Below are 21690 nucleotides of genomic sequence, written 5' to 3' on the forward strand. Positions count from 1 at the left end.
CCTGAACTGCACTTTTCAGAAAAAAGCTGCTCTTTGTATTTCTAGATTTAGCAAATCTCACATAAGTGAGAACATACTGCACCATCAATACTTCAAGTACAAACCAGCATGTGGCTTATCTCCCCAGAGACTGGTTGTATCATCACTGACAATAGAAGCAGTGTTTTAAACACAGTGTGATACAAGTAATTCGCACATGGGCTGTGTTTCCTAGATGCTGTCTGAACAATTCTGGGTCACTATTCATTATTAGAACTGTGTGAACAGTGGAAAAAATTATTCCAGAACATTTTCATACAAATCTGTATTTTTTTTATTTTTTTTTTATTTTGCCATATCCAATCCCTATTGGTTATTTGTCAACAAACATTCACAACAAACTGTTTTTTGTTCACATAAATGTTTAAGGAATGACTGAACTTCATGGAAATACCATTATTTGCATACATGGTGTTCATGTGCGAATAAAAATACTCACTATTTGTGCTGAAAATCTCCATAGATTTTAGTGGCTGAAAAAGAGCCAGTACAGTATCTTGCATATACTTTTTCTTTTGATGTTGTATTATATGATACATTACACTGGCATAATAAATAGTATTGTAGGGCTTTAGGATATAAGCCATTTTTTGCACAGTTCAAGTTATAAAGCTTTTATAGTAGAAGTTCAAGATCATAAATTCTCAAAATTGCAAGGCAGCATGGTAAATTTGTTATGTTGCTGAGGTAGTTCATGAAGAGAGTAAAGATAAAAACAAGCCATTTACTTTTTAAAATAATTGTGAGTGACTTCTGTGCTCATAAAACTATTCCATCCCAAGCTAAAACCTTGTCTGATTGTTTTCATCCTGGAGAGAATTGTTACAGTGCAGCAATGATAAATCCCTCTCAAACAGGGTTCAGAATAAAACACTAACAGGCCTTCAATTATACTGATACTGGCGGGGGCTGTTATAATTACAAATTTATTCACATGCTAGTTTTAGGGCAGAATCGTCCTCAGAGATCCACATGACAAATATCTTTATTCAAATATTCTTCTCTTCCTATACAGGTGGAACACTTTTGATGGCAATGGGAAATCCACACACATAGGGAAAGCCAATGGACTAAAGCAAAATCTGCCATATAGATCAGAAAGGAGAAATTTCCCCTTTGTCTCCTACCACCCAGTTTTCTTCTCCAATGCAGAGACACACTGTCCTGTATTGTGGTCAGACTAAAAGTTTGTTTTCCATTCTACATTTTGATGGATGTTGTAAAATGGGACTAGTACTGTGCTGTTCTTAAAAACAAACAAACAAACAAACCTATTTCCATGCAGTGGTATTTGAGATCTCACTGTTTTTCTCTATATTCTTCCCTGGAATATATTCTTAACAGTGGGTTCTTAGATACCAAGTCTGCAATGACCGGAAAATGCTGACTTTTTAAATGGTGATCTCTTTAAATACTTTTTACTGGTGACTTCAGATATTTTGGTACACATTAGTAGCACAACACAAACTCACCATTGTAAAATGGTAAACCCCTTCATTTCTGATTGCGTTTCACATACCTGCATCCATACATTCCAGGGTGAAAGAAATATCATCAAGAGCAACTTCTGTGAACTCATTCCCTCCCACTTCAGCTTCAAATGCGACTCTGAAAGGACTGTTGCTAGAGAGAACCACATTTGCATACGTCCACCTGCTTCCTTTATTTCCATTTGAAGACCACATCAGAATATGCATTCCATATTCTTCAACAGTGTACACCTATTGACAACAAAACCCAGGAAATAAAATGTAATCAGCATGAAACTACAGAGAAGTACAGCTAGTTAGGTCAACCCAACAAAGTCTGAGGGCTCAGCCGACCGGCTATGTAATACGGAGCCTTTCTGCTGTGGTTCATTACCTGGTTGGTGATGACTGAATATTGTGACATGGCCGTGGTGGTCTCAGTCCAATTTTTAGTAAACAAGAGTTCACATAACAGAAAATGCTGCTAGAAGTTATTAATTGGGAAACCCTGCTGCCAGCCTTGGCCAGCATAGAAGCAGATCCAAAATCTATTTATGTCAAAGGAAATACTTAGCACAGAGGTTGAATTAACCTCCCTCAAGGTGGTCCCTCCCTGTCTGAACTGAGTTGTGAGAGTATGTGAAGCTTTTAGATGTATAAATAGAGGACTTCAGCACCTAGTGGTTTCAATCTGGCATCTGTTACAAACACTTAAAAAACTGCACTCAGTGATGCAATTTACACTGCACTCAGTGATGGCAAATTGACTCGTATAAACTTAGTGATAAATGTCAGCGTAAAACAAAATCAAATATTAAAACAAACAACATGGAATGAATTTGCAGCAAAACAAAGCTATTGAACCAGTGTCACTCAAATACAACAGAAAGGCCCAATAATCTTGATATACTGTGATTTTTTAAAAGCAATTTTACTCCATCAGCTGACCAGCAGGAGACACTGAAGCATTATATTTTTGGCATCTCAGATTGCCAGAAATTGTGAGTGTCACCTTTGGGCCTGATATCCTCCACTCTGGAGCTCATTTCCCAACCTAGGGTCCCTGATATAGCAATGAAATATAAAGAAAAGGAAAAGAATGAGAGCCAAGAAAATGCTGGGCTTAAATCCAGGTTGATTAATTGCATAACCTTCAATAAGTCACTTGACCTTCATGTCCCGCAACCAATTCAGTTGGATAATTGAGTTAAAAACCAACCAGGACCTTAAACCAGATACTTTCTTTGAGCTTTACTGCATAAGAATATTGAGACAAAATGTTATCAGAGTAGATATCTAGTGAAACAGAGTCAGTCTCTGCTTCCAGCAGCTCTCTGCGGGTATCTACCTTTCAGTCATCTTTAGATCGGTGAAAAACTGGCTGAGGAAAGGAAGTAAATATCCATGTCAAGGGCATGCTTCACTGTCTAAATGAGATTGAAATGGGAAGAACCAGTGGAATAACTCCCACCTGCTTGGAAGCCTCTACATAGACAAAGGAGTTGTTCCTCCCCTTTGTCTTAGAGCTTTCCTCCGAGGGCAATTTAAGAATAGAAATGATAATCAATAGGGTGAAAAATGATGTGGTGTTATTCCCTGAGGAACAGACTTCAGACTCATAGATTTAGCAATCGTTTCACTAGATAGTATGCCACCTCCACTGTCATGACAGAGTACATGTCAATGAATATATTTAATTTCTAGCAATGGACTGATTTGACTAGAAAAAAAGGGACACCAAACATAACTGAAGTGCATGTGTGTATTATTTATTATATAAAAACACACACACACCCCTTCATGAATAGATGAGGGAAACTAAATATAAAAAGGCTCCTATGACAAAGAATTCTTCTGAAGGGGGGGGGGGGGGAAAGGCCCATTTGGATAGCGAGGGATGACCAGAAGGCAGAAAATTTGTTGGTTGTTTCCCATAGCATTTCTGGGATTTAGTCATTTATCTTTTTCCCAGGACTGTACTTTCTAATTGTCAGACTAAGCATATTTCTACATCTAGGGCTGAAGGGAATTTTTAATGATCAGAGACTTTTATACTTTCAGTTTCTTTATGTTTTTTGTTTGTAACCTCTTTCTTCTTCCAGGTGCCTCTGCCTAAATTTCTGTTTGTTGACAGGCAAGATATGTACTAACTTTCAGAACAACAGTGCAAATTCTGCACCTTGGCTGATATAATCATAGAAATATAAGGCTGGAAGGGGCCTCCAGAGGTCATCTAGTCCAACCCCTGGTGCTGAGGCATGAACAAGTATAATCTAGACCATCCCTGACAGGTGTTGGTCTAGCCTGTTTTTAAAAACTTTCAATGATGGGGATTCCACAACCTCCCTTGGAAGCATATTCCAGAGCTTAACTACCCTTCGAGTTAGAATGCTTTTCGTAACCTAAATCTCCTTTGCTCAAGCCCATTACATCTTGTCCTACTTTCGGCTGACATGGAGAAAAATTGATCATAGTCCTCTTTATAGCAGCCCTTAACATATTTGAAGACTAATCTGGTCCCCCCTCAGTCTTCTTTTCTCAAGACTAAACATGCCAATTTTTTAACCTTTTCTTATAGGTCAGGTTTGCTAAACCTTTCTTCATTTTTGTTGCTTTCTTCTGAACTCTCTTCCATTTGTCCACATATTCCCTAAAATCTGGCGTCCAGAATTGGACATAATACTCTAGCTGAGGCCTCACCAGTGCTGAGTCTAACAGGACAATTACTTCCCTTGGTATACATACAACTCTCCTGTTAATACACCCCAAAATGAAGTTAGCCTTTTTTACAGCTGCATCACATTGTTTATTCCCAATTTTGTAGTTATGCATTTGATTTTTCCTTCCTATGAGAAGTACTTTCCACTTGTCTTTATTGAATTTTATCTTGTTGAATTCAGACCAATTCTCCAATTTGTAAAGGTCATTTTAAATTCTAATCCTGTTCTCAGCAAATCACGTATGCTGAGGCTGGTCTTTCAATCAGTTGTGCACCCACCTTTTAGTACGTTTAGTACGTTCATCTAGACCACATTTCCCACTGCCCTTCTCCAATCTTCTGGGACCTCACACATCCTCCAAGAGTTCTCAAAGATTATTGCTAATGGTTCTGAGATTGTTTCTGCTAGTTTCTTTGGTACCCTAGGATGAAATTCAACAAGTCCTCCCAACTTGAATATATCTAACTTATCTAAATATTCTTTAACTTGTTCTTTCCCGATTTTGGTTTGTGTTCCTTCCCCTCCTTGTTGTTAATATTAATTATGTTGAGTATCTGATCACCATTAACTTTTTCAGTGAAGACAAGCAAAATAGCATTAAACATCTAGATGTCATCAATTATTAGCTCTCCTTCCTTGCTAACTAGAAGATCTAAACTTTCTTTCATCTTACTCTTGCTTCCAGTGTATTTAAATAATCTCTTCTTATTGCCTTTTATGTACCTTACTAGGTGTAACGCATTTTGTGAGTTAGCTTTTCTGATTTTGGTCCTATATGCATGTACTATTCTTTTGTATTCCTCCTTAGCAATTTGTCCATGTTTCTACTTTTTGTAGGTTTCTTTAATTACCTGAAAATCAAAAAGGGGTTCCTGGTGGAGCCATATTGGCCTTTTACTATTCTTCACCTAAGTAGCCTAGCCAGCCTCTACCAACTCAGGATCTAGAATCCCAGTCTCTCCCTGAATTTTATCTTCTGCCTTCTGCTGCTTTCAGTTCTGGTGTGGACAAAAGTAATGTACTCTAGGACTCAGAACACAGGCTCTTTTTCCTGAGCTCCGGATTTTAAATTTTAGTGGAGAAATATCAGAGAGGGTTTTTGGTAAAAGCTTCAGATTAGAAAAATCCTGCTTTGATGTACAATACGTTTCTTATTCTACACATTTCATGTGTGGCTCATGACTGCATTCCTCCAGCTTAAAACTGGTGGAATTCCACTGAAATCAATAGAGCAACGCTAATGTAAAGCTGGAGTAACCCAATGGCGAGCCAGATCTGTTTCTTGATGTAGAATTACCTGAATTTCTCTAAGGATGGACAGTATTCTGGGTAAGGCACTAGAATGGGATCTGGGAGATCTCTGTTCAATTCCCTGCTCTGCCACAGTTTCCAGTATGACTTTGGACAAGTCATTTAATCCAGCTGCCTCAGGTCCCCATCTGTAAAATGGTGGTAATAATACTTCCTTTCTCCAATCCTTTGTGTGTGTAGACTGTAACCTCTTTAGGGTAGGGACTGTCTCTTGTGATGTATTTGTATAATGCCCACCACAATGGGTCCCATTCTCACTTGATACCTCTACAAAATGCCATAACATATATATATATATATGGAAAAGTTTTGATTTTGATTTATTTCAGCAATTACCCAAGAGGTTCAGAAAAATGTAAACCTCAATTAGAACTCTGTTTCTTTACCTGCAATGTAGGTGTTATTCTCTCTGGGGTAAGTGGCTCTGTGAGGGTTCACGCTCCTCGTCACAGGGCAACACGGCCTAGTGGACAGAGCCCCTAGAATTGCCCCTGGTTACGGGGTAACACAGCCTAGTGGCCAGAGTCCATAGACTTGCCCCTGTTACAGGGTAACATGACCTAGTAGCCAGAGTCCTTAGGATTGCCCCTGGTTATGGGGTAACATGGCCTAGTGGCCAAAGTCTATAGAATTGCCCCTAACAGCGCCATAGGACCTTGCCACAGACTCAGCGGGAGCGTCCTACTGAAGCACGCTGAGGCTTACTGGAGGCAAGGTACCAGTCCGTCACTCCTTCCGGGTTGCTTCCTACCAAGATGAGAGTTGGGGTCTCCTCCAAATCTCCAGGTTCTTCGCGGGCCTCCGGGTCCATCACCTCCTTGGGCTCCACCCACAGCCGGGCTTTGTGCTGGCCAGGGGAAGCTTCAGATCCCAGGGAGTTCAAGGGTGGTGGCTGGTTCTCCACAGGAGCTTCCCAGGTAGGTCCTTCCCCTGCAGCTGCCAACCCAGACTGAGCTGAGTTCCCTCCTTTTATACTCCCAGAGCACTTGGAGCATGCCCAGTATGAGCGGGGCGGGACTTCTGCCGCCAGAGCTACTGGTGTTACGCTGCTGGGGCTATGTGGGGCAGGGCTGCCCCGTCACAGGCTCCAATATGCCCATAGCGAGTGAAGAGGATAACTGACAGATTGCAATGCTGCATTCTTTGCCAGAGCCTCCCACCACAATAAGAACCAAATGTGTCTTGATGTTCAAGAGCTAGATGCAGTCTCAGTCTTTATGCTCAATTTATACAGACAGCACAAGGACGAGGTTTGTATGTGGCCTCTACACAGGGATACACAGAGCGCAACCACAGCTTAAGGCTAATGTTGACAGAGTCATTAGCCTCTGTAGAAGAGGGAAGTGGAGGAGGGGCAGAGCAATACTCCTTCCATTCCATACGAGCTGAGATGGACTCATACATGGAGGAGCACAGATAGTACCCAGTACAGAACAGCCACTTTGGCTCTGCTCTGTGATTTTTAGTTCTTCTGCAAGGTGCCTTTGCACCTGCTTCATTTGTATTCTGGTGTGGGAACTGAATTCTTTAGCAAATCCTATTTCTTTGTTTTACAATTTTGACTCAGTTCTAATTCTCTGAAGTGTGCGCTGCATGGTAGTGGTTTGCTAATTCTTTTTTCACCAACTATAAATTTTTGGGAGGGGGCACATACTTTTGAAAGACAAGGGAATATAAATTGCTACTCTTTCTTTAATCACCAGCTGCTGCAGCACACGAGGCTCTTCCATGCCTTCTTGCTGGCTTTTAAATATTTTTTTTAAATAACATATTATTTTACCTGATTGATCTTACCTGACTAACAGTTGTCATGATGGAAGAGTCTGTATTCCATCTGGAAGGTTAATTACATGATTTTCTGTATATCTGAGAACCTGGCAGATCTATAGGTTGCATGGCAAGAAGTGCGCTCTCAGGTAACTATGAACTCGTTTTATAATCTCTGATTATTCCCACCATATACACTGTATTCTCCAGTCATTAAACTAGGAGTACCTGAGTCTTGTGAAAGGCAACCACACATGTTCATTTTATTGTGAGCCACAACCCAGTTTTAATTGAGAAAGATGACCATTGACTTTAATATAGAATGATGATGTCTTTTTTTCTACCACATTCTTGCAAGTTCATGTCTTCAGACTACCCGTGTCTTTTGTTCTACTGTAACTGGTAGTATACCTTTCCTCCTCATGCTGAATCAACATAATTTAAAGCAGTGTCTCCTGCTAGACTGCAAGAAGTGAGACCACTAACAAACTAATACGAGATGTGCCTGTATACAAAATGAACAAGAATGACAGGAACTGAGATAACATTATATTTGGGGTTCACAGTGGAAATCAGATTCAAGATCTGCCCTTCTGAAGGCCTAGCCTCTTCCTTACTTCCCTGAATGTAACGTAGTCTGGAACATCTGATTTGCCAAACTAAACAGATGAATTAATTAAGCAAAGTTCACTGAATACATTGCCCACCACCCACTATAACATTGAAAATAAATTCTAAAAACTTGTAATCCAATGTCTTTTTATGTTCTTAAATAATAATAGTAATGCAAACCCATTAGTCATTTTTAGTGAATTTACTGCATCCTAGTTCATAGCGACCTCTGTTAATATTAACTGCCTGAACAATCCAGAAAGTTGAAATATTGGAACTATATTGTCAGATGGGGAATTAATTTAGTTTTAACTCTCCGTGGTATGACAATGTGTGGAAGAAAAGCTGAAGAGGAACAATGTTGAATAGTGAAACTGTAATTGCTTCACTCCTCTCCATACAGATAGACTCAAATGGAGCAAAAAGGACTGAAGAAAAAACTTTAAAAGACAAGCCATCTGTTTTATGAGGGATTGTGCTTAATACTTTGGTTCCTCCAAGCTCTCTCCCGCTCTGCATAAATGTGGGTGAATAGCTATCCAAATCTACAAAGAAATGCATTGTTTTTATTTGTAGAGTAATGTAATTTAACTGAATTGACCTAAAACTACTCCTGTGAGCAGAGAAATTGCCATCCTAGCTTAGATCAGTGGTCTGTCTAGTCCAGAATTATTTCTCCCTCAATGTCTACTACCACATACTTAAGAGGAAGATGAAAGAAACCCCATACTGGAAAATTATGGAACAACTTGCTTAGTCTGAGGTACCTGTAATCCATCTGAAGGCCTAGGCCACTTCCTTGCTTCCCTGACTGTAATATACTGTAGAACTTCTGGTAGTTGAAGATAGCAGCTGGCTAATACCCTGAAGTGTGAGGGCTCATCTCCCTTATAAATGTTTTACACTATCTAATGCAATTATCTTTATAAAGATATAATTAATCATTTTTAATACTACCTAAGTTCTTCTCCTCAGTGAAATGAAATCTTTTGGCAATAAGTTCCACAACTATGCATTGTGTAAAAATGTGTCAGTTTTCAATTTATACTTTTTAATTCCATTGAATTTTCTTGTACTGTAAAGGGGTAAACAGGATCACCCAGTGTGCCTTTCTTTACCACTCACTATTTTGTATGCCTCTAACATATCTCCTCTCTAAACCACAGTCCCGGTCTTTTAAATCTGTCTTCTTCTGGAGTATCTCAATGACTTGAGTCACTTTAAACTCCCATCTCTGGGGATCCCATCCCATATCCTGTGAGATAGAGTCATCAGAACTGAGCAGAACATTTCAGGTGGTGGATGTACCATTAACTCTCATAATAGCATTATAATATTCTATCTCATTTTGCAGACATCCTAACATGGCTTGCTTTTTTAACCTCCACTGCAAACTGAGCAGAGGTTTTCACTGAGCTGTTCACAGTGATTGTTTGATTTTTTTTCCTGAGTGATTTGCCTCTTTAAAAAAAAAATTGCTTGCTGCTGAATCAGATCACCTGTTAGATAGCATGAGGGAAGGACACAACTAAAGATACATTGTCTTCAGTGTGCAACTTTTTCAAGAGAAAGAAAATATGTGTATAATTTCTGGTGGAGTAGTTCTGTCTGTTATGAATTTTACTGTTATGTGCTCCCACATGAAAGGCCTAGTCCTGAAGGAGATAAAGCACAGAACCTTACTCCTGTACAGGAGTAAGAATTCATGTTTATGGATCCCTTTGTGGACTTGTGGCCTAAAAGTTTAACTAATGTAGTTTAATAAATGATCACAGAAATGCAGGTTTTATGTGGCCACCTGCTACCAGACTCATAGGTCATATATTTAGACATACAAATTACTTCTAAGGGCTTGTCTTCAGTACTGGGGTAAGTCGATCTGCTACTCCAGCTACGTGAATGACGTAGCTGGAGTCGACATAGCTTAGGTCGATTTAACCCAGTGTCTTGACTAGTGCTGCATCAACAGGAGAGGCTCTCCAGTCGAATTGCCTAAGGGTACGTCTTCACTACCCGCCATATCGGCGGGTAGCAATCGATTTCTTGGGGATTGATATATCGCGTCTCATCTAGACGCGATATATCGATCCCCGAACGCGCTCCTGTCGACTCCGGAACTCCACCAACCCGAACGGCGTTAGCGGAGTCGACATGGGGAGCCGCGGACATTGATCCCGCGCCATGAGGATGGTAGGTAATTCGATATAAGATACTTCGACTTCAGCTACGTTATTCACGTAGCTGAAGTTGCATATCTTATATCGATTTTCCCCCGTAGTGTAGACCAGCCCTTACTCTTCTTGGGTATCCATTTTAATAACATCCCTTGTTCTTTTTTCTTTTAGCTGAATTAATCTGTATTGAATTTTGTTTTGTGTCACGTGTAGTATGATTGACATAATCTCTATTTTCACATTTCCAGACTGACATAAACACACACACATGAATCTGGCTTGGGTCAGTAAACACATTACTCTCTGATACGTTATTTGTTATGTGAAATGAGCTGATGGTCATAAGCCAGTTTATAGACACATCACAACTAGCATTTTTATCAGCAGGCTCAGGAGAGAGGACAAAAAGACCCACTCCATTACCGTTAGAGGTAGAAGTAGTAGATAGGCTTGAAAAACACTGTTGGGCATTTTCATGGAAGCTTGCACTATCACTCTCCATCTTGTATCTGTTCTATGAGTAAATAGTTTACGTCCAGAGCTTTTAATCTATTACCCTTCATGAGCATTAAAATTCATATTTTTAAAACAATGTTTTTCTTTTTAACTGTGTATAGCACATTTCAGGATTATTGTGTTATATAAACCGGAAATAGCACTTATTTTATGTTGAGGATAGAAGCATGCAAAGCAGAAAAGTGTTGCTGTTCAGTAAGATTGGTTGCAATGACTAGATGAGACTCACATATGTACTAATGGGATTTCCAGTGAAATCGGGACTAAAGCAGAGTTGTCAGTATTGATCTTGTCAATACAGAAAGGTTGGGTAAGGAACCATCAACCAAGCAGAGATTAAACAAAGCTAATATAGCGTTTGAGATTTAAACCATTCAAAACACAAGAAACACAAATATTAATATTAGATATTTAAATAGTAGTACTTTTTCTCTTACTTTTAAAGTTCCTGTTTGCCTGGAATCACACAGCCAGAACCAGAACCGGACTCTACACACTCCGAGGCTTGCTGGGAAGAGTTTTGTTGTAATTATCCTTGCTCTATTTCCTTCCTGCTGGGCAGATGAGTTGACATACAAAAAATGTTGTCCATTACCTTAAAATAAATAAAAATGTTCTTTGAATACTACTCATACTTAAGAGCATAAGCCAGGATAGATAAGTTGACAGGTAGCTAGTTAAATAGTGAGCGCAATAATGTATCTTATCAGATCCAAATATACATGTACACATAGGCCAAGGGTCTGATAACACATGCACATATTATTAACACAGAACTATTTTACAAATTTATTCCCTAAACCCTCCTAAAGCCTCTTTTGCTATTCACCTACCTCCTTGGCCCTAGCTCTGTTGCAAATGAAAGAAATTAGTAGAGGTGGACCTGAACACATTGGGGATGTTCAGATCTGAATGCAAATTCATCTCTAAAAGAACCACTGTGTTCTAAAAAAGGTTTGAGATAGTGATTTCTACCTATGAAAGTCATTGTTCTTTTGAAAGGGTTTTGCTAGTTCTAGAATTAACAATAGCTCCCAGTTATGTTACCTGTACATTGTTATTCATGTAAGCAGGAAAACTTGAAGGTTATTGGACTGTCACAAGGTGACTGGCTCCTTTAAATGAAGTATGTCCAACTCCCTTGTGCCAGAACAGGTGCTCTCAATTTGGCCAATTAAGAGGAGGGGGCAGAACTGGGGGTTATAAAGAGCCAGGGTGTTAGTTGGGGAGCAGGGAGAGCCCTGTGAGGGGCTGCCGGCATCCCCTGCGAGAGGAGGCAGTAGGAACCTGTTGGGGGAAAAGACCTCCAGGAGAAAGCCCTGGGAAGTGGTGCTCAGTTAAAATAGCCTGGAAGAAGTCCTGGCGTAGGTCCTGAATCAGGAGGGACTGAGAGGGACAAAGAGGAAAGTCCTCTGGGAGGGCTGAGGTACTGTGTTTGTGTGGTTTTTGCCTGTGTTTGGAACATAAAAGTGCCTGGAAAAAAAACTCTGGGTGTGGCAGTGGGTCCTTCATGGGCTAGAGACAAGCAGCACCTTACATGAACATAATTCACTAAAAGACTTACCAGTAAATCTTTACCACTAAACCAGAGATGTAGCACTGTACATTAACAGCTCTGTAGAATATAAGTAACATGACACATTGCCTGGTTTTAAATAGGTCTGATTTCTTTTGAATGCACTTACTCTTTTTTCCTTTAGAGTGGCTTTCTCCCTTGGCAAATCACTCTTACTCTCTTTACTGGAAGAGAGTATATGGGTATTGATATATTAGTAATATTTCATCCTAGTATAACCTAATGACAGACATCTCTCGTTTTCATAATGGTTGTATAGGGTCAGCCTTATTGTTGTATACAGCCTTATTCCAAACACTTCACTTCCATACAAACATTCCCTCTAAAATACAGTGGCCACAACAAAAAAGCCAGCATTGCCAGAGCTATCACACAATGGCATCTGATATGCCACAGTAGTCTCTTTTGTCCAGAATAGCATTGCTCTAGCAGTGTAAATGGGCCTTAAAATGGAGGTCAGTTATAGTTACCCTCACTTAGGGCTTCTTTAAAGAGTGATATAAAGGGCCTTAGTGTAATGGAGAACTCAGGCTGCTATCTCTCCAGGCTTGTCTTCATTACCAGGTTGATCAACGCTGCTGCAATCAATGCAGCGGGTGTCGACTTAGCGGGTCTAGTGAAGACCCGCTAAATTGACGGCAGAGCACTCTCCAGTCCAGTACTCCAGCTCCCCAAGAAGAGTAAGGTAAGTTGACTAGAGAACGTCTCTTATCAATGCAGCACAGTCAAGATACCAGGGTAAGTTGACCTAAGCTACGTCGACTCCAGCTACATTATTCATGCAGCTGGAGTAGCGTAACTTAGGTCAACTTACCCTGGTAGGGAATACAAGCCCTCAGATGTCACTCACTGTGTACTGTTGTCACTTTCCTTCACTTGACTTCTTAATATTGATTGCTGTAAAAAAATTCAGTCAAAAGTCTAAAGGACTATTATAGAAATAGAATTCACTTTTGACTTTGGCACATGACAAGGTTGCTGTGAGCTTCACAGCGGTGTCAACTCCTAAATGACATGGAAATGACTTTGCACCAATCAGTAGCTAAATTTTACATAAACATATTCACAAAATAAGAGTAACACACAATATGTAATTATATAACCTTCCAAGTACATTTGTTTTAAGCAACAAAAACTTTCTGATTAAGCAAGCTCTCTTAAAATCCCATTTTCAAACATTTACAATAGCTCAATTGCTCAGATAAGACAAACTATTTTTGTTCTGGTGGCAGCAGCGAGGAAGGTCAGAGTAATTTTCCTCTGGAGGATAAAATTCAGAATTTTTCAAACAAAGGAGTACACAGAATACTCTTTCTTGTTTAAACACAATCAGCTACAAGCATATTCAGAATCACATAGTAGCGTGTCCCAGCACTTAATGGGCTCTTCTAAACCTTTGGTACATAATTGGCTAACAAGTTGCGAAATCAAATTGATAGGTTCCCTGTGAGTTTGGAGAAACTTCTAGGGCAATTACAAGTAGATTAATATGGTCTAATTAAGACAGGCTTTTAGGAACACAACAATAAGATTTTCCCTGGAAGGAGGACTTCACTGTCCATGGTGGACAGTTTCTCCAGTGATGTCTTGCATCATTTCTGCAGTCAACAGTACACCACCATGCAGTAATACCTATTTCTCAAAGCGCCATTCTCCCTACCTTAAAGGTGAGCTTGGGTCCCATCTGCCTTGTGGCCTCACATTTGAACTTGCGTACTCTTGCTAGTTTGTGGTTGAATTTAGGGCCCTCCAAATTCCAGTTTCATATGTTCTGGGATTTGGAGTATTCCAAACTCCATTGTGCACCAGATTGCCCAACAATTCAAGTGTGAGGCATCATGCCAAGGTGAAGCATAGGTGTTATACAGCTGACCTAGAAGATCATGTTTAAGGAAGGTGGAGCTGGGGTTCTGCAAAGAACATGATGATAATAGAGGGTGGAGGAGGAGGCATGGAAGAAATATTGAAAGGAAGAATTAATATTCTGGAGGGGGAGGCAAGACCCATGGAGAAGACCAGTGAATAGTAACATACACCTTTTCTACCCCATCTCAGACAAAACACACACACACACTTACTTGCCAAACCTTCCCAGATACCCTAGGGACAAGCAAGCCCAACCAGTCCCCTTCTCTGGAAATCCCAAACCCTTCTGCAGCCTCATGACAACTCTGGTTTAACTCCTCCCTGCTAATTATTACTGTTGTTATGATCATAGTGCCTAGAGGACCCAAATAAAATTGGGGCCCCATTGTGCTAGAGTGATGTACAAATACATATTAAGAAACAGAGCCTGCCCCAAAGAGCTACTGATGAATGCTGCTTTTTCCTGTAATAGGATAACCGGGGTGAGACTAGAGAGCTGTGTTACAGTTTTAACAATTAGAATATACTAAGGTGAATTCATTACTAAAGTATCAGATGATGCCACTCATTGGCTCTGAGGAGTTTGGCTGATGGAACATCTAAATAAAGATCTATTTTGGTGTGATTTTTGAACACAAAACTGTTTCTGGCAACTGATCTGGAAATTTTGTTCATATTATGGTAAATAATAAACCTTTTGAGAAAGTGAAAATGAACACAAAGATATTTGCTCACTACTTCATTATTTCAAGATGGACTGGGGGCATGACATCAAAGGCTATTTCCCAGTTGAAGTGCATTTATTTTTACCTAAAATTGCACACACACTTAGTTCACTCATTCATAAGGTGAAATTGTCTACTGGATACAATCAGGGGCGGCTCTAGCCATTTCGCCGTCCCAAGCACAGCAGCACGCCACGGGGGGCACTCTGCCGGTCGCCAGTCCCGCGGCTCCGGTGGACCTCCCGCAGACGTGCCTGCGGAGGGTCTGCTGGTCCCGCGGCTCTGGTGGACCTCCCGCAGGCGTGCCTGCGGATGCTCGACAGAAGCCGCGGGACCAGCAGACCCTCTGCAGGCACGCCTGTGGGAGGTCCACCAGAGCTGCCTGCCGCCCTCCCAGCGACCGGCAGAGCGCCCCCCGCGGCATGCTGCCCTAAGCACGCGCTTGGCGTGCTGGGGCCTGGAGCCGCCCCTGGATACAATATGCCACTCTCACAGACCTGCAAATGATCACTTATTCAGAATGAGACTTATTCAATTTGTACCTCAAACCTATGTAATTTCTGTCTGGAACACCGTGAAAAGGGAGGTTTTGCAAATTGCAATGACTATCAGTGAAATGCTCTCAGTTTCTCTCTCTGTATGTAATATTTTTTTCAGATGATCTGCTCAGGTTGGATTATCAGGGTGTGGGTGTTACACCTCAGTACTTTCAAGAGATGTTAGATTTTAAACATTCTCAAGTGAAAAAGTTATTTCAGTGACATGGATATACTGTATCCTAAATCAAGTGGAATGTTACTATATGTTTGTATCATACCTAACAAAATAGAGACCCAGCCTAGTTGGCCCCTTGGTACTATGACAATAAAAATGATTAATATAATAATCATTTTGCTCTGGCATTGGACTAAAGTGTTTGAGGTTGGAGTATTTTTTAATTGATTATCTGTCTTCTCTGAAGATGTATAAAGCAACACCTAATGGCTATGCTAGTGAAAAATCTGGGGAGGTTAGCTTATGAGAAGAGCAAAGCTAGATGTGTTAAGCAAACTGTTAAATTTGTTTAAATTCCATTTTCTCTTTTAATCAGTCTTGTTTTTATTGAGATTATTGTTGTCTGGATAATTTCAGGCAGATGTCTGCTTGTGGACAAGGACTCCATAATATGCAGAGAGAGGTGCTGGAGGTTAAAGAGTTTCCCTCTCAGTCTTGGTCCAGGGGCACAACTACCAGTCACGTTGTGTTGCCAACAGACTATAGCAAGCAGCCCTAAGAGGAGAATCTGAAAGACCAAGGAGACGACAAGAGCTGGCAGACATGTTGGTCACAGATACAAATGAAGACAATGGATATTACAATATTTTCACCACCTACTAATACTTGTTCTGCATTATTTGTTTTCTCCTTAAATCTTAACATGACAGCCTGTTGCCTTCAGAACACCAGGAATTGTATTCCATGTTAGTATATTTTGTTCTGTGAGTATTGCCAAGTGTTACTTTGCTATCAGGAGCTGGTATTTTTGTTGGGACATGCTAATACAAAATGCATGTGTTGTGTATTTAAGCTCTTGACCAGCCCCAACATGGAAGGAATAATTTACACTGAGATTTTTTATTGTGGCTGTTGCGTATTTGGTTGTCATGGTTTTTGTTCCTATGGCAACTGAGTTAGATTATTAGGGGATAGCCCAGCCAGCTTCGGCCGGTTGGGTGAGCTCTGTGTCTGTAAATAAAATGGTAGTTTTATTAGCTGTCTGCTGTCTGGCCTCAAGTGATTTCTTCCTAAACCAGCTTACCCCAAGGATATAACAAGTGGCGACGATGGATGGGATTCCAGTGCTGCTCCAGTAACAGAAGGAAGTAGAAGTCCAGGTAAAGAACAAACAAACAAAAGAAACTGCTTGTTTGCACTGACTGTGAAAGTGAAACTAAAAATCATGGCTACTCTGACCAGGCCACTGGAACCTTTTGATGAGAATATAGAGCAATGACATGTGTATACTGAGCGTTTTGAGCTTTTTGTTATTGCAAATGACATTACAGAAGCGAAGAAGGTGCCAATATTCTTAAGTGTTGTAGGGGCTAAAACCTACTCCCTGCTACGCAGCTTACTACACCCTGTTAAGCCTGAGACTAAATCTTACAGTGACATTGTGGAAATCCTGGGGTCCCATTTTTCCCCAAAACCACTGGTAATTGCTGAAAGATATAGGTTCCACAAAAGAGACCAAAAGGAAGATGAAACAGTTGTACAATTTGTAGCAATTTAAAAAAAGCTAGCAGAACACTGTGAATTTAAAGAGATGTTAAATGATGCCCTGCGTGACAGGTTAGTGTGTGGCCTCTACAGTGAAGCTATACGGAAGTGCCTACTGACAGAGGCTCAGCTTACATTACAGAAGGCTGTTGATATTGCTGTCTCCATGGAACTGGCTACAAGGGAGGCGCAATATATCGGTGCATCCCCTAGGGTGCAAAAAGTGTCACAAGAACCGACCCACAAAACTGTGCAGAGTCAAGAATGTTACTGCTGTGGTAAGCTGTGTCACCAGGCATCAGAATGCTGGTGTAAGGACCTGGTGTGTAGACACTGTGGCAAAAAGGGACATATTGAGTGTGCCTGTAAACAAAAGAAAAAGAGGCCTGTGGTCTGGCCAACAAAAAGAGGAACCCTGCATACCCTAGAGCAGACCCAGGATGATCAAGGTGACACCTTGACACGCAAGAGGAAGTGCCACTGCATGTTTTGTCTTTGGCAGTGGGCTCACATGAATACTGGGTAACTCCGTTGTTGGATGGCAAACCTATACGCATGGAACTGGACACCGGTGCAGCCGTCTCGCTGGTCTCCGAGACTGTGTATAAAGAAAAGCTACAGCATCTTCCGCTTAAGGCAACAAAAACTGTTCTGAAGACGTATACGGGAGAAGCTGTGCCCATGTTGAGCACTATTGATGTTAAGTTGGAGCTCAATGGACAGGCTGCTAAATTGCCACTGTTTGTGGTGAGAGGTAACTACCCAGCCTTAATGGGTAGGTCTTGGCTTGGGAAGATTCAACTGAACTGGGCAGAAGTGCACCGGATGACTAAAGAAGAAACCAGTCTAACCCCTATTCTAAGGAAACATGCTGCTGTTCTGGTGAGACACTGAATCACATATCACCTGTTCCTGACTGTTCTCCTCCCTTACTGCTGGTGGCTGAGATACCCCTTTGCCCAGCACGAGCTGATACCACCTCCTCACCTGTTCATGCTGCAGACCCTGAGCCCATGGTACTTTCGGGTGCAACACCACCAGAAGTTCGCCGTAATCCACCTAGAGACAGAAGGCCTCCTCATCGGCTGGATCTTTAGCTAGGGCGAACCCACGGTTATGGGGCAAAATAATCCCCAGGGTTTAGCCGGGAATGGAGGCAGTCTACCCTCCTTCTCTAGTCTAGTGTGTGTTTTATTTAGGGGATGTTCTTATTAGGGGGGGAGGAATATGTTGTGTATTTGATTGTCATGGTTTTTGTTCCTATTGCAACTGAGTTAGATTATTAGGGGATAGCCCAGCCAGCTTCGGCCAGTTGGGTGAGCTCTGTGTCTGTAAATAAAATGGTAGTTTTGTTAGCTGTCTGCTGTCTGGCCTCAAGTGATTTCTTCCTAAACCGGCTGCCCCCAAGGATATAACAGTGGCCCCTCAACAATTACTCCTTTTCCCCCATTTGCTCCTCAATCATCCTTCAAGGACCTGTGCATAACTCAGAATCTTCATCTGCAACCCATCAGTGTTATGCCAAGCTTCAACCCAGGACAGACACTGAAAATGATGACCTGCAGCAGAGTGCTATGCTTGATGTCATTGGAACTGCACACATTTATACCAGCAGAGAATTTGGCCCCTAACGTCAGATCCTTTTGTTGCAGTGATTTCTTACTATTTATTATTTGCACTGCAGGAGCACTTAGGGCCATCAATTCAGGGTCAGGACCCCATCATACATGGTCCAGTACAGATGAACAGTAAAAAGACCACAAAGAGCTCATACTAGATTATGACAAAATGCAATAGGTGGATGAGGCAGAAACAGGGAAAAGGGAAGGACAAGATAACAGTAAAGTAGGCAAGTATAATAAGCAGAGGTTTCAGCTTACCACCCACCTGCACATTTTGTTAATTTATTAAATGGGTTTGCTGTTTACAAAACAATCCATTCTGAGTTTTGAAAGCCAAATGTCAAATTTGTTTCTGTTTGTAACCATCTGAATTAGATGCTGTTGAAGAGCAATATCTATAGAAATGTGTTTACAGCTTCATTACACAGAATATACAAAATAAGCCATTGAGCTCAGTGGCATTACTGTGAATTCATGCCAGTGTAGCCGAAAGCAGAACCTGGCTCATTATGTAAAGTGCAGCAGAATTACAACAAAACAATGACCCTCAATCAGGAAGATATAAGGCAACGCCTATGGAAAAGTCCAATAGAAAAGGAAACATTATTGTCACTGACTGTATCCTCTTTTTTGTATCTAATTCTTCATCTTCATAGGTCTAACTGAGTAGGTTTACAAATACCTCTTTAATTAATAAGGGTTTTGCCAGATGCTTGCAAATGGACAGTAGGTTTATTTAATCCACTGTGCCATCTTGTAAAAAGTTTGTTTCTCCTCAGGGGTCATGATTAATAAGTATCCTTACATTTGATTTAGCAGCTCATTGTCTAGAGATGACTAAATAAATGCATCAAACCACAATAGAGTATCAAGAATGATATAATCAAGGCCACTTTGAAAAAGAGCAATCTATAAAATTACACTGATGCTGACTCAACCAATGATTAAAACAGCTGATAACAGGCCTCTCTATTAGGCTGTTTATTTTTAATTGCATTCAGACAACACTTGTGGTTACTATGATCGTATACATGACAAGATTCAATACACTCATCTGGCCTACTTTACCTACTTTAGCGCTGCCATTTATGATGTCTATCCCTTATTGTACCATATCATCCAAAAGAATGGAACATTTTTATGGGCATTTTCCAATTAGCACCACAAAACTGTGGAGTTTCCTTACCGCCACTACCTTCTGGCACAATACACTGAATTGATCTCATGTTGACTAAGCAGGCCTCCTGTCTATTGTGGGACTAATTCTGCAGAATACTTTGTTTCCTCAGCATATGGCTTAATGATTTTCAGAGCTAAGAGTGAGAATTTTCTGTCCCTTTCCCCAACTTGATGTGGGGAACATAATATTACCTGGTGTGTGGTCACCATCAGGACCACTTTGCCCTGTGACAACCCTGTTGCCAATACTCCAATCAAAATCATTGACAGGATCTTGTGTTAATCCACATGCAATAGTCCAATCTTGGTCTCTTGTTTCAAAGTTACAGCTTCCAGGGATACTGGTATATTGGCCTGAAAATGCAATAAAAAGTAAATTCACTCTCTTGATATCAATATATTGTATATCAGCTGCTATATTTAAAATATGATGATAAGCATACTGCACATAGTAATAGCAAGGATTCTGTTCAACTAATGCCAAATTTACATATGTTAAGCTGAGAATGTTACTTACCATATGTTTCTACATTTTGGTATACATATATGGTATATCTTGATATAATGCAGGCTTGAGAGGCAAAGTGTTCTCTTTATTAGAGATTGATATGCCCTCTACCCTTTGGATATGTTTAACGTCATTGGTGTATGGCTATGGCCAATGGTGAGGACATTAGGGAGACATGACTGAGTATGGGAGTTGTTTGAGCTCAGTGAAGTGGAGAAGATAACAGCAAACCAGATGCTAAACCTGGACTCCAACTTCTATGCTCAAGCGTTCACATGTGCATATATTGGCATTACTGTATGGTGACCTATGAGCGCAGTTTTATAAGTGAAAGAAAGTATGGTGGTTAAGGTGCTGGATTTGGACTCAGGAGATCTGTGTTTAATGCCCAACCCTACCACAGACTTCCTGTGTCACCTAGGGAAAGTGACTCAGGGCCAGCTCCAAATTCCATTGATGTCAATAGGAATCTTTCCATTGATTTTAGTGGGCTTTGCAGCAGGCCCTTAACTCACTGAGCTCCATTCACTTTGTGGCAGGGATTGTCTCTTAGTATGTGTTCGTACAGCACTTAGCACTGTGGCGCTCGCTGGTTGGTGCATCTAGATGCTACCATAATACCAATAATGATCATTTATGAATTCTTTTAAACAAAGAGGCATTTCCTCAGAAATTGCATCCACTCACTTCTCCCACTACTATAGCAGTTACATGCTCTTGGAACCAAGATGTAAGTAGTCTCATATTGAACTACCATTCCCCACTGTGACAGTGTTCCTTTAAATGAGCCAGCTCTAGATATTTAGAATTAAATTCAATTTATCTTTATGTGGTATGTTTCAACACAAAGTCTCAAGATGCTTTACAGTGAGAGAGAAAACAACAAGATATTCCCAAGAAATTCTTCTTTTCAAATCTGCAGAGATAATTCATTTGACTCTAAGATACATTAACATTTAGGATAAAAATGTGTAGAGGGCAATTCTGTATCCCTTTTGATAATTCACCAGAAGCACCATCAGAGAGGGTATCTGGTAGCTTTGCCTCTGGCTGGACAGGAAGAAAGTATAAGTGGACAGATCAATCTTGGAGTACATTACATTTGGAAAAACTGATCGATTGCACAGACAATCCAGGAAGTTTCTGGAAAGTGTAGGGGACAATTTCCTGGTGCAAGTGCTGGAGGAACCAACTAGGGGAAAAGCTCTTCTTGACCTGCTGCTCACAAACAGAGAAGAAATAGTAGAGGAAGCAATAGTGGATGGGAACCTGGGAGGCAGTGACCATGAGATGGTTGAGTTCAGGATCCTGACACAAGGAAGAAAGGAGAGCAGTAGAACAGAGACC

General features: G+C 40.8%; 1 protein-coding gene and 1 long non-coding RNA gene across 3 annotated transcripts in view; one reads left to right on the top strand and one right to left on the bottom strand.

Annotated features, from left to right (window-relative positions):
* The window catches only part of LOC120398720, a 35306-nt gene extending 33243 nt beyond the window's left edge, over positions 1 to 2063 (top strand). For both annotated transcript variants that reach the window (XR_005594660.1, XR_005594659.1), the window contains one exon: positions 1055 to 2063. This is a non-coding gene — a long non-coding RNA (uncharacterized LOC120398720). The remainder of the gene's footprint in view (positions 1 to 1054) is intronic.
* The window catches only part of MALRD1 (MAM and LDL receptor class A domain containing 1), a 476497-nt gene that overhangs the window by 83024 nt on the left and 371783 nt on the right, over positions 1 to 21690 (bottom strand). The window contains exons 32-34 of the mRNA XM_039526296.1: positions 20028 to 20189; positions 11046 to 11203; positions 1559 to 1760 (exon numbers count right to left, since the gene is read on the bottom strand). Of these exons, the coding sequence (XP_039382230.1) occupies positions 1559 to 1760; positions 11046 to 11203; positions 20028 to 20189 (522 nt within the window). The remainder of the gene's footprint in view (positions 1 to 1558; positions 1761 to 11045; positions 11204 to 20027; positions 20190 to 21690) is intronic.

This window comes from Mauremys reevesii, linkage group 2, assembly GCF_016161935.1.
Source record: "Mauremys reevesii isolate NIE-2019 linkage group 2, ASM1616193v1, whole genome shotgun sequence".
NCBI lineage: Eukaryota > Metazoa > Chordata > Testudines > Geoemydidae > Mauremys > Mauremys reevesii.